Source organism: Pocillopora damicornis, chromosome 5 (genome assembly GCF_964200805.1).
Source record: "Pocillopora damicornis chromosome 5, jaPocDami1.2, whole genome shotgun sequence".
In the NCBI taxonomy this organism is placed as follows: domain Eukaryota; kingdom Metazoa; phylum Cnidaria; class Anthozoa; order Scleractinia; family Pocilloporidae; genus Pocillopora; species Pocillopora damicornis.
Window position 1 is genome coordinate 8,417,697 of NC_142674.1, and position 14,123 is coordinate 8,431,819.

Genomic DNA, 14,123 nt, shown 5'->3' on the forward strand with positions numbered 1-14,123 from the left:
AAGTTTCAAAATGGCTGCCACACGCTTTGTCAAGGTGGTAAACGCAAGAAAGTGATAAACGCAACAGAAGAATATTCAATTGCGAAGACAACAAAAGATGCTACTGAGTTTGATGATACACTCTTCAAAAGTAAGGTGGAAAGTTTTTGCTGATTGAATCAAATAAACCTGTTAAAACAGCTTGCTCATCTTGCTCAACACAATTTTAACAAAATATCCACAATGCTTTCTTTAGTTACAGAATCTACAACATAATTCTAAAGAACCTGAGCAATTATACTAAAACAATTACTCGCCTGAGGCTCAGTACATTTTGTTGAATAACCCAGCCCCTCGACTTTGTCTCGAGGATTATTCAACAATATTCACTTCGCTTAGCAAAGCTGGAAATCTTCCACATCATTCATCTTCAAACCTTACAAACTTTTCAATGTTGATGGTAAAACCACACACGCAACTACACGTGTTCTAGCAATGACACTTACATGGTTAAAACTGTGAGGGAATGGTTTAGCTGGAGTGACTAAACCCATTTGACACAGGCACAAGAGAAGCTCAAGTGGTGCTGGATGGTATCGCCTAAAATTCAAATCAATCATGAGTGTGCTATAATTACTCCTACAACATTTCTACAATGTATGGACAAATGGAACACCTCTTTCGTTGCGACAACATACACTCCTCTCTGTTTTTTGATAGAAGCAGCTAATTACAACATACACTCCTCTCTGTTTTTTGATAGAAGCAGCTAATTACAACATACACTCCTCTCTATTTTTTGATAGAAGCAGCTAATTACAACATACACTCCTCTCTATTTTTTGATAGAAGCAGCTAATTACAACATACACTCCTCTCTGTTTTTTGATAGAAGCAGCTAATTACAACATACACTCCTCTCTATTTTTTTGATAGAAGCAGCTAATTACAACATACACTCCTCTCTATTTTTTGATAGAAGCAGCTAATTACAACATACACTCCTCTCTGTTTTTTGATAGAAGCAGCTAATTACAACATACACTCCTCTCTATTTTTTGATAGAAGCAGCTAATTACAACATACACTCCTCTCTATTTTTTGATAGAAGCAGCTAATTACAACATACACTCCTCTCTGTTTTTTGATAGAAGCAGCTAATTACAACATACACTCCTCTCTATTTTTTGATAGAAGCAGCTAATTACAACATACACTCCTCTCTGTTTTTTGATAGAAGCAGCTAATTACAACATACACTCCTCTCTGTTTTTTGAGAGAAGCAGCTAATTACAACATACACTCTTCTCTGTTTTTTGAGAGAAGCAGCTAATTACTGCCACGAATCAATAAATGCCTGAGATTTTTTGCTTGGGTTTCTGATAGCTGCACTTAATTCAATCTTAGTGATACAAAGACAATTTAGGTTTGGTCCTGACAGAGATATCGAGGGAATTCCCACAAGATCAAAAATACCACAAAATTGTGAATATGACGGGTTATCACAAGCCTGATTTAAGCACCACAACTGTAATACAATATCGTAGGCGCCATGCTTGCAATTGATCTGTGTTTAGTAAATAAAACCCTTGTAATTGATTTGATTAATTGGTAACAGGACGTTGTGTCATCCAATTCTGTTTGTAAACATACATGTGATTACAAAATCGGACTCCTGCTTCGCGGTCGTCCGATTTTGTAAATCTCTCGTATTACAGATCGAACTGGACTCCAAGCAGTCCTGTAACCGTCATTCTAAAATAAAGTACAACATTATGGTAGTTACAAAGTAGGAAGGTTTAAGATCGACCCTATACACACTACTTCTAGAAAAAATATGGCTCAGCAAAGGTATGTTCGATGTGCAAAAGCAAAAGTATAGCTGGATTCTTACCGAGTTTCCTTAAGTTTGATCCTTAATTGCTGAGGAAGATCACAGAAAAGTGTGTACTTTTTCACTGGATCAAAAGCATATTCATCAAAACCTTCCACCTAAGACCAAAGAAGAAACGTTAATCTTTTAAATTAACGAAAAGTTTCTCTGATGAACGCTCATTAGACCTCAATGTAAGAGTGAACTGGGGATAATCCAGAACTGCAAGGGATTTACATAAATTAATAGTAAAGCATCTTCATTCATTACTTACGCCGCTTATTGTCTGGTGTGGTTAAGTTATGTAAAAATATTGTGGCCGAGGCAATGAGCAGCTAGGCGCGAAAGTGCTAGCTACGAATAACTTCGCTGAAACTTTCCGGTTTGGATATCTCTTTTGAAATGCCCTAAATCTAAGCAGCAGATCATTAAATTCGGAGATATTGCACGTGGAAACATAGCATGACATTACGTAACTAGTTTCCATCGAGCAGAGCTACGTGATCGACGTCCGCCGGAATTCTGCGGCGTATTTATCAATGAGAATAGCAAAAGAAGATGACTGATTAATTCGTTAAAAAAAAAAAACCTACAATAACAAATTAAATATGAGCAAAGAACAATGATACCTCCTCAGTTATATCAACTGTTTTGCAAAGTATGTTTAAAGGCATCACTGGCATCACATCAGCCAAACGAAACCAGCCTTGAAGTGGCTCTCCTGCCTCATCACACACTTTATTCATTGGTTTTAAGTGTTTAATCCACTCATAATCCTCATTCTCTGTTGCTGCTGGATCGTCACTCTCAAATAACGCTTCTTCTTGAGTGTCACTGGCTCCAGGCTCATCCACATCACTTGTGTCTGATGAAACTTCACCATAAACAAGCTGCCATAATAATTCATGAATCAACTGTAGTCTTGGAAATCTAGGCAAATGGCCATACTTTTGAGTTGAATGCTGAAAGAAAAAATATCAAGGCGAGGTATGAGTACAAGGAAATAAGTGCCAGTTAGGCCACAAGCGCCTTTGATTTACATGGCTTAGCTATTCTCAAAGGGGTAAGTTTCTAAAGAAACTGTGGTGCTGCGTCGGCGATGGTAATACAAGATAATTTGGTTTATCAACTGAGTTGATCATTTAAATAGGCTACCATAAACAGTCTCTAAAGCTGATGTTTAGAGCATTAGCCCTTCAGAGAAAAAAAGGACTGATGCACATTCCCAGAAATTGCTGCCACGCGATCTACAGCATTGTGCGAGAGCTATGGCATCCAACCTTTGGGTTTAGATTGCATTCCAAACGATAATTTTTACAACTTGATCATTCTATATAACTATGGAGAGTGACTGTAGATATACAGTCAGTTTTGAGCACAGCTTTTCATTTTAGTTTAAGGAGCGTGTTGGTTAATAAAAATAACGTCATTGTAAATTTAAAAAAAGTGCTTGACTTTACACAATGAAAGTCCAAATTTCTAAATAAGGCAGCTTTCACTTGAATTTCAAAGTCAAAAGCTAAGTAATCACGAGAGCCAATCGGAACAAATGATGATATCACCATCAGCCAATGAGGACTCCAAGTAAAAACGCCAAACTGTATGAACGCGGGAAAACGCATGTGTACAAATCGTGATTGAATTCTGTTTTGAATGTGATTGAATCTAATTGGTTGAAAATGTGGCGCAAGTCGTCCGGGCCAATCACAGAGCGAAGGTGACCAAAACCGAAGCAATTGTGAATTACTTTCAACGCTAAATTGAACACGGCTCAATTACAGCACCCCCATGAAATAATTTCAGACTGTACCGTAAATTGAGGTTTTGCTGGTGTACTGTCTTCCTTTGAGTCACTCTTTTCATGAAGCTGTTGTGCTTTCTTCAGTGCATCTTTTTCTTTCTTTTCAATTTTCTTCCTCTGCTTTTCTTCTTCAACAGATGCTGCTTTCTCAAGTTTTTTTCTTTCTTTTTCTTCTGCGATCTGCCTGGCTTTTTCCTCTCTCTATTGATATCAATACAGCAGAAATACATTTATGAAAGCTATTCACTAAAACGTTTAAATGTTGTTTCTCTTCTGTATTATACAGCATCAAATGGTAACTTCACCTTCCTTAAGAGAAAAATGGCCTTTTTCAAGTAGCTTCCTATACATGTACTTCTATTCATAATAATGCTACATATTCAGACAAGGCCCCGCAAGGCTTAATCATTCAAACTGCTCTTTGAGTTTATGATCAAAGTGGCCTTAGCTCATAGTAACAGCTCGCCGTTTTACAAAGTTTTTTTTAACTTTGTTTGTTTGTACCTTCACTTGTTTCTTTTTAAGAGAACACAGTAAGCAAAAAAGGCAAGTGGGCATGAATTGTTGCATGCAGCAAGGTTTTTTAAAGGTAAAGGTCAACATAGAGGTGTTGTGGTACTGGAATTCGAATTACAGTATTATAAAATGGTTTACATGCAAAATGAACAAATTCAGATATAGAGTATGACATCAGTACTCTGGTTTACATACTGATAGTTGATTCATAGGAACAAGAATAAAATATATGAAGCACACCACTGTTTACTTCTTGCATGTCTAGCAATTATGGCTGAGCTAATTTTGATCAGGTGCACTGTACCTCTGCATCTTTAAACATCTGATCTCTAAGTCTAACACGACACTGTTCCAACATAACTGCTACTTCAGAGTCATTACTGCTGATGGATGAATGTAAGAACAGGTCCACCTGTGAAACATAAATATATAATCTGTGTAATGAAACTGATAGAGAAATACCTAACTACCCCATAAATAACACCGTCATGTACTAGATACAAGTAAATATCATATCTCTTCAAATTACCCTCCCCCTCATGTTTCTTTAAAATTTCAGCTTTAAGGAGGGGTTATTGGAAGGAGGGGGGCACTTACAAAGAAACTATTACCCTGTACTGACTCCACTGTAGTTGAAACTTTAAAAGTTTTAGATGAAGTGGCAATTGAGACTGGTTTTCATTGTACCACTAATCTTAAAGAACAGTAACAAATAAATGATTCTTGACCAGATTTACAGGAAAAAATCAGCCACTTATTTTTGACAGAGGATTTTCAGCTCATACCATGAAAAATGAAATATTCACTTTGATTTACATTAAATTTTTTTAAGTATGAACAAAATATTGTATCCCTAAGTTTTCTCTGCACTAGACAAAACTCAGTAGAAGGAAACTTTGCAGGCCAAAACCATCTCACATCAAATTGTCATGGCTGTAAAAAATCTCAATTAGAGCTTTAATCTGTAAAGTCTCAATAAAATCCTTAAAAGCCACGAAATAAATCAAATTTGAACATTCCTGTACATGTAAACATAAGGCTAAAATTTCAAGTTGAATTCACTATCAGTGAAAGCATTCTTTTCCTTGAATGTGTAATTATAACACACCACTTGTTTGCAGTAATTAAGTGTACAATTTTTAATCTACCGTTTGTGAAAGAGTTCCATGTTGCACCACAGTTGTGAGCTGTTTGATCAAACCTTGAGCACGAAGATCATCAAGAATCCTGTACAAGAAAAAAGCACTGTTAGACTGGACATTTACACAGGAGTTGAACATTTCCCAAACTAATCCACAACATCATGTCTTGCATTCCTAGATGTAAGTAAGTTGATACGTAAATTGGCTACCATTAAGAGTTTTGAAGCTGACACTTGAAACATCAACTTTGTAACTCTTAATCCTTTACACCCTAAAATCAGTATGTACATTCTCCGTACTGTTCTTTATACATTTCCAAGGGTGCTGACAAGGAGAATTTGTTTACCAATCAAAAGCTTCTTTTGTAGGTGATCATTACCTTTATTCTCATGACCTTAAAGTGTGATTCAGGGATGACACTGTGGGTAAAATTTAATGCAAGTCACTCTTAGAATGTAAAGGGTTAATGGTGGCCAATTCAGGTTATCAACTCAGTTGATAATACCAAATCACTGTTTCCATAGTACAACTGAACCTAAGATAAACCAAAGGATGAAAATGACACATGAGAGTCCATAAACTGGATGTTTGTACAAACAGGTTGTTATGGTGATTGACATGCAGCCAAAAATATATAAGACTAACAAGAGGTTATATTCTTTTTACCTGTTAAGCACCTTTCTATCTATACGGCCTTGATGTCCTTCTTCTTCTTCACTTGTTATCACAGCCTTGAAAAATAAAAAATGGTTCATGTAGTCATAAAAATTCCAATCTTATATAGAACTATATGTTTTAAAATCGCCTGAGCTAATAGAATTAATAATGTCCATGTTCTTGAACTAGACCCAAGAGCTTATGAACATGTAGCTAGACAAAATTTCCGAAATGATCCAAACACACCACATGAATCATTTGAAAGCTGCTGATTATACAATACTATTACCAAATAAAAATCAATCACAGGTATTTCTTTTGATTCAAATACTTGCAAAATGAAAAACTACCTCCAAATACATTTAATCCTCTAATTTCAAATATTTACCAGGTATTTCTCTCCTCTAAATGCAACGGCTTTACATTCCTTTTCAATTAGACTAAAGAATATAGTGTTACATCAAAATAATACCCTCAAACTGATTGGCTTTAAGTTTATTTCTTATAACCTGTTAGCAAGATGACATACCGGAATAACAAGGAGAAGTTACAAGTTTATCACTTAAAGGATTAAAAATGGTTCAAATGTAACAGGCACTAAAAAGTCCTCAGAGGAAAAAAGGAAAGATGGGGTTTTGCAAATGGTTTATTTTTTCCTATCAAGCAATTATGTATTTGTGACATGAAGGCTGCTCACAAGGCACAGGTTTGACAATTATAATTATGCACAGCCAAAGAAACTAATTAAAACTACCTTTAAGACTAAGTACTCCAAGCTAAAATAAAAACAGATTACTCAAAGTGTAATTTCACCAACAGAATAATATTAAAAAGTAGTACAACCAAATGTTACCTTTTGAATTGGATAAGATCCTTCAACCACTTTCATCTTTTCCAAGTATTCCAATATTACAGCTCTTCTCTTCAGTTTTCTATAAGTGACTCTCTCAACTAATAAAAAATAAATTCCACAATTGAGAAAGTAGGACAAAAAGCTGCACAAGAGGTGCCAGAAGCTGTGCTTCATGTAACTCACAACCCTTTTACAATAACCACACATATCACCAACTATAAGTCATGAAAATTACTAAAAAGTGAACATAGCTGCTTTAACATGAATCCTGGCTTCTAAATAATACAAGTGTTTTTTTATCTTCCTGGCTGACTTGATTTCAAATGAGTTTATTTCAATTACCAAAATCAGATTGAACGAAATATCACATTTATGGAGACATGCATTTCATCTAAAGAATAAACTGTGAGTGAGTATCAGTCCAAAATTAAGCCTTCAAGGAATTTTGTTTGCATCATGTGAATAAAGAGAATCACCAAATCATTCTCAACATACCCACACCAACTCCACTAAGCCTTGGTTTTGGCATTTTGTTACTCAGGTCAATACCTGAAATAAAGGCACATTTAAACAAAAATTAACGTTTATAAACAAATTGGATTTCTAAAGCATTGATTAGGAAGCAACATCAGGAAGTCAACCAATGAGGTCAACAGATAAAGAATCCTGGTAGACCAGTGTATATAATGTTATGACAAGAATACTTCACACTTACAATATTTTATAATATTGTTATGAAGAAGTAAATAAGTAAATAAAAAATATAATAATTATTTATGATAGTTTATACTCAAAAGTTTGTTAATTAAACAAGATAATTGCTCCCATTTTTCTCATTCATACATCATTCTATGTTATGGTACCACAATAGATATTATAAAATAATTCAAACAATACACACGCTCTGATTGGCTATAAAACCATTTTACATGAGCGTATGTAAACACAGTTTTCATTCCTCTTTCATTAGTTATTTTATAAAAGAAATGTAAAATGGTTTCCGTGTTTACATAGCCTGATGTAAACACTTGGGAGGTTGGGAGAACACTTGATAAGCTGGAAACCACTCCACTTTGCATCGTGGTTTCCTACACTTATCTCGTGTTCTCCCAACCTCCCGCGTGTTTACATCAGGCTATGTAAACATGGAAACCATTTTACATTTCTTCCGTATAAACCATTTTATGACACACATGTACACTGTACGTTGTAGACAACATATTTTAGAAGAGAGAAGCATTTGCACAAGAGTGATGTTGTACAAACTGCCTCTATAGTCCAAGATTATTTAATGTTTATTGTAACTACATGTAGATCCCTGAAGGAGGACCACTACATAAATTACCTTCTGTGATGCTCACATCTGCTGCTTTAGTCTCCATTTTTTTTAGTTCATCCCTGATTTGTCTCACTTTTACTGCTTGTACATTGCTATCCATGAATGGAGCTGCCACAAACCTAGAGTCATGAGAGGTATGAATTCAAGGTGATGCAATAAAATCTTCACAGCATTGGAAAACCTTCCTTTTGATTGAACATTTTACCAATTTGTTAGCCTAAAGCAATTCAATTTTGAATTTGCAATAGATAGTTAATACCACATATTTACCAGGCAACTGTTTGCTTTTTTACAGCTTGATGAACCTCATGGACTAAATTCTTTTTCTTCAAATTCTTAACAAAAGCTCTGACATCAGCAAAAGGAAGCTTGCAAGCTCTACGATATTGCTGAAAAGAAGTAAAGTATTATTGGAATATAAGGAATATATATATTACTGTAACTGTCTATGAGTTTACATATGTATTTATATAAATATATTTAATCTGCATACTCTAAGTACATCCAAGTGAGTAATGCATTTAATTTCATTCCATATATTTGCAAACATCAACTACACAATTTACGGTACACCAAGAAACAACCACACATACAGGTACATGTACATTGTTATGCGGACTCTCAGCGAGACTCTCAACCAGACCATTAAGCCCACTCTCCAAGAGTCTGGATAATCCAGGTTTGTCTGTATTACAGTATTAAAACTGATTTAAAGTTCTCCAACCCTGACTTACTGACAGAGTCAATCCATGTGGTCCTGCCTGTTCAATAATCTTGTAAACCTGAGTTATCAAAGGTCTCTCAGCAATAATATTTGACTCATAATCTAGAAGAAAAGGAAAACAAAATAAAAATATTTTCTCAGAAGTAGGAAATACAAAGTGGTCTGTGTTCATTTAAATACCATGTATATTGCAACATGTTGCAGTTAGTATTGATGGAACTTCTGAGCAAAATGAATCAACATCCCATCTCACCCCCACACCCACTTCAGAAATTAGGGGCCTTACAAAATGACAATGATTATGCTGAGGATGACACTGAACAAAAAAAAAATTCACAAAAAGTGTCTTCTTTTGCAGATTGTTTAGAAAATGTATAACAAACCAGAAATTACATGTACATTCACCTTTTTGCATGATATCATAAAATATCACCCTTGTGTCTGTGTTACCTGCCACAGTCTTACACTTCTCAGGCCTCAGTTTTTTTAGGCCTTGGTTTTTATAATTCATACTATCATGGAAAATTTAATACAAATAATTGCTTATTATACACCAGTTCTTCCTTATCATACCATCACTTTGCAAAGAGTCATCTCCTTCAACATTCTGTTCCTCATCATCATTATCACCATCATCATCATCATCATCATTTTCATCATCATCATCATCTTCATCATTTTCCCCACCATCTGGCTTCTGAATGTTACTGGTTTTCAAAATAAAAGGTTTGAGAAGTCGCATTTTTGTTGTGTGAACATTAGGGATTGCAGATGATTTTTCATTTTTCCTTTTCCTCTTTTTTGGTGGACTGCAGTCATTGCCATCTACTCCATCAGGAGATGCTCCAATTTTTTCTTCCACAGCATATCCTGCCTGTACTAAAAACTGCCGTACTTTCCTCAGGCCCTTTTTCCTTAATTCAGTCTATTGATAGAGGACAAAAGGAAAACTTACTGGTAAATAACAGTGATTTTCTTCATTCCAGGTGATCATCAAATAACTTTGTCACACAATAATGGTGACATTACTTCCTTGATTTTTCCTCAGAGGACTATTTCAACTCCTTCCCTGCACTTGGGGATATTATACTACATTGCTAGAGTGCTTAGAAGCTGGTCAGTAAGACCTTCACATTGCTCATGACAACTAACATTTTGAATTATTTTAAAGAAATTTACCAATACAAATCAACCAAAAGCCAATTTTTTAAACAAATAAATTTTGAATATTCTACAGTGACTTTACATTTTTCCTTCCAAGAATGCATTTAAGAATCACAAAGACAAGTATACTACCAAATTTCCCTCAGTGATTGTCTTTGTGTGAAAGAATACTGGCATATATATGCAGTGAATGACAAAAGATGAATCAAAGTACAGCTGCACATGTATTTGCGTGCACAACACAGGACACATGAAATTTTTCTACTGCATTTATATAACTAGTCATACACTGGAAGTGCCTACAGTTCCAACAAATTACACATGCCTGATGCCTGTTGGGTGTTCCACTAAACAGTCAAGAAGTACTAGAGGTGTTCCAAATTCTCCAGAGATTAAATCCAATATAAATGGAGCCTGGCAATAGTTGATTACTAACAACTGAAGAATGACACTATAACATCTTTCCCTCATCCCAGTGACATTCACAGCCTGATTTACCTTGAATCACTCAAGACCACTGCAGAGACTTAAGATGCTTAGAATCCATGAACAAGTGGCTATTTCCTTTCAACTGTTTTTTACAGTAACATACTATCTTCCAGAATTAAAAACAATTTTACTTACAAAATGTTCTTGAATCTCAATCAACGGTAATTCCTGATTTGGTGAATCTAATAACAGCTTGCACAGTCTAGATGCCAGCACATCATACTTGTGGTGCTCTTGCACATGGAATCTTTTTAATCTCACCACATTGGTAATGGCATTACTCACATTCTTCACAGGATCAGTTGTACTAACAACAACATTCTAGAAAAATTAAGATTAACATTGCAAGCTAAACAATTAATGAATTAATGATTTAATTAATGATTTAATTAATGATTCATTAAGTTGCTTTCATTAATGAATCAGTAATACCTATAAAAAAGATAGATTTCAGTTTGAGGAATGACAGTTGATTGTCTAGACAGGTGTTTCATCAGTCTACTACACCCAAGAGACTGTTTAGAACCCCAACACAAGATTGATAAAACACAGATAAGGGATGAGAAAAGGTGATGTCAACAATATTGCACTCCCAAACTTTATTTACTTCCAAACCATATGATTGACTAGGGCTCTGCTTCATGCTTAACCTTTAGAAAGGTGGATTTATTAGTAACTAATAACTAGGATTGTCCACTATGGCCATTTTCCGTTGGTATTTTTGCCTTGTTTTACAGTGTTAAAGAGAAGCATAAATGGCATGTTTCACTAACCAAATATGATAAAATGGCATAATACATGCAGTGGAAAAATTACAAGAATTACATCAATTTATATTTGAGAAGGGAAACCCCACTATAATATCAATTTAAAAACCTTTTCCAATCACAGTTGGCCTAGAGGTTGTCTACTGATCTATCACAATGTATAATATGTACAGCCATTGTTATAAAAAATTGACTACTGAGACTGTACGCCTGTGTACTATACTTTACCTGCATAGTTACTAAATGAGCTTTGCGCAAAATTTTCAGATGATGAAATGTTGTCCTTGATTCAACCTTAAAGAAATTAGAGCTGATGTATTTCTGCATGCGTCCATTATATCTTGCTTGTCCAACATGCTCCAACAAACAGTACTGTATGTCTGACAGTGGAACATTTGGATCACAATCCAATCCAAGGATGGCTTTTTCCCTCACTTCCTGAGAGGCAACCATAACAAGACAGTCTCCCCACCTGCAAACATTAAAAATAAAAATATCCACACAATCACACTGAGTTTCATCCCACCAGCATTTCTAATCTTTCCAGAAATGATCTAAATCCACCCAAACAGCTTGAGCCACAGCTTCTTTGTGATAGAAATAAACAGGATGATTTCATGTGTTTTTGTTGAGACATTACAAAAATTTCATAGTAAAGCAAGTTTGTTATAGAAAATGAGTAAAGTTCAAATACCCTTTCTCTTGTAAATAAAATTTTAATAGAACAAGGCAACTGGTAAATGGATTTTAATTACAGTGTTACAGTAACTTATCGGTATGCAGGGAGTGCTTTCAGTACTTAAGAATAGTTTTATTTTATTCTATAGTAAAGATCAAAAAGCTTTTTCTCCATTCTTTTCGTAAAATTAATCATTGCCTAAATTCAAACAGAGAATGTCAAATAGCATTTTATGAATTTTTTGGCAAAATCCACCAACAGTTATGACATACCTTTTGTAAGCAGTCTTTAAGTCTAAACAATCCCTATTCAAAGAACCTCTTATCTCCTCTGATATATTCTTGCGCACATGATAACTTGGACAGGAACCTCTTATTCCACTTTCTTGGTCAGAAATGAGCTTAAACTCACAACTGTATCTAAGTGGCCCTGGAAACTGAAAAGATATTCATGGTCATATAACTAAGATAACTAGATAAAAGTAATTAGTGTAATTAAGATCATAATCTTTTCACTCCCAAGATCTCATTAGTAATTCTCCTTGCTGTCTGTCTAACAATTCTTGTAAAGTTACCTTGGAGAAGTTACTATTTGTCCAACTAATAATCTGCTTGTTGATATTTTTCTTTATTCTCATCACTTGTCTGCTCAATATTTTATTGTTACCAGAAGGAAAAATTCTTTCTTGGTCACTCATGGAAGTTACAGGGCTAAGATTCAGTCTGGCAACACAGTCCTATTGAGCAACTGCAGCCTTACATGAGGAATGACAAATAAAATCTTTTTGCTTGCTTTTGCTTCTAATCAGTGCTAACTACTGCAGGTAAAATGTACTGCAAAGACATCTTTTTCATTAATATTTATTCACTGATCAAAAAAGTGAAAACAAACATGATTCCTGCCCAGCTGTGCTGCTGCAGATACATACCATGACGTGAAACAATGCAGAACTTTATATATTTTGATACCTGATCAAGAGAGCTCTTTTGCTCAGGGTTTACATCCTTATCTTCACTCCCCTCTTCATGACTATTGCCAAATATGTGAGGAAAAGGCTCTGGAAGGGCAAAAAAGTCAACATCATGGAATTTTGTGATTCCCTTCCATAAGAACTGCTTTGTATTTTCATCAAGTGGTAAAGGAAATGATGGTCTTCTTTTTTCTAGGTGCTTCCACAGCTCCTGTATAGGACAACCTGTAAGAACATAATTCACTAATAAGGAACTTTCTTGTCTTTGCACCTTTCTTTGTGCTGACCTCTCCTAGACATAAGCATGCTACATATGGGATGGGGTGGGGTAAGGCACTTATCCCCTTCCCTCCCTTAATGTAACCACTATCTTTCCAAAAGGCAACGTAGGAAACAACTTGTTTTTCGGTTGAACAATTAATCCGTGCACAGAAATTGATTGACGTTAATAACCTGTCCTCTACACATTGCATAAGGGTAAGAAAAATACATTGAGGCAAACGCCAAACGAAATAAAACATGTAGGGTCAGTATAAAATTTACCGCCAAATGGAGGAACTCTCTCGGCAGGATAATCAAAAGTACTTTCAGTGCTACCCCAGAATCATATGGAGGATTTTCATCTCATCTGAGCTGAATTACGAAGTTAAGCTGAAATACTTACCGTCCAAACCATCCAATGCTATTTCATCAACGCAATTTAAAATGGCATCCATGTTTCAATAATTACATGGACGAATCGTCTGGTGTCACTAACGTGTAAAATAGCAACAAAAACATGGACACGTTTGGATTCTTATTCGACCCACATTAACTCTACAGATCCACCATTTTCAACCAGATCGAGAGCAGACTGGATAGGAACACAACATGTTATAGGCTTCGTGTATGGCTTACGATATGTCCTGGTTAACATTGTTTCACCACGATTACCATCCCTACCAATTGTACCCTTGAGTCAACCCTGTCCCGTATCTTTTTATTTTTTGAACAGAGTTACGTGGGGGTTCTTTAATTTCCCGCGAAAATACGCTGGCGTTCGCATAACACCCTGAAAAAAAATGGTAGACTTTCCGCGCTTTTCGCCATTATTGAAATAAATACTTCTTTCGTGCGGCCTGCACGTGACGTAAACAATAGAGGACCACAGCTCTCTTATGATTGGCTATT

The 14,123-nt window shown here is 35.4% G+C and overlaps 1 protein-coding gene across 2 annotated transcripts in view; it reads right to left on the bottom strand.

Moving 5' to 3' along the window:
• The window catches only part of LOC113665375 (general transcription factor 3C polypeptide 1), a 31,765-nt gene extending 17,928 nt beyond the window's left edge, over positions 1-13,837 (bottom strand). For both annotated transcript variants that reach the window (XR_016186938.1, XM_089207564.1), the window contains exons 1-18: positions 13,618-13,837; positions 12,952-13,178; positions 12,256-12,419; positions 11,533-11,776; positions 10,673-10,858; positions 9,458-9,809; positions 8,895-8,986; positions 8,431-8,549; positions 8,167-8,279; positions 7,317-7,370; positions 6,822-6,919; positions 5,978-6,042; positions 5,318-5,396; positions 4,474-4,581; positions 3,663-3,854; positions 2,482-2,814; positions 1,874-1,971; positions 486-579 (exon numbers count right to left, since the gene is read on the bottom strand). Coding sequence is in view for 1 of the 2 variants with exons in the window: in XM_089207564.1 (XP_089063690.1) it covers positions 486-579; positions 1,874-1,971; positions 2,482-2,814; positions 3,663-3,854; positions 4,474-4,581; positions 5,318-5,396; positions 5,978-6,042; positions 6,822-6,919; positions 7,317-7,370; positions 8,167-8,279; positions 8,431-8,549; positions 8,895-8,986; positions 9,458-9,809; positions 10,673-10,858; positions 11,533-11,776; positions 12,256-12,419; positions 12,952-13,178; positions 13,618-13,669 (2,670 nt within the window). In the remaining variant the exon portion in view is untranslated. The remainder of the gene's footprint in view (positions 1-485; positions 580-1,873; positions 1,972-2,481; positions 2,815-3,662; positions 3,855-4,473; positions 4,582-5,317; positions 5,397-5,977; positions 6,043-6,821; positions 6,920-7,316; positions 7,371-8,166; positions 8,280-8,430; positions 8,550-8,894; positions 8,987-9,457; positions 9,810-10,672; positions 10,859-11,532; positions 11,777-12,255; positions 12,420-12,951; positions 13,179-13,617) is intronic.
• Positions 13,838-14,123: the final 286 nt, after the last annotated feature.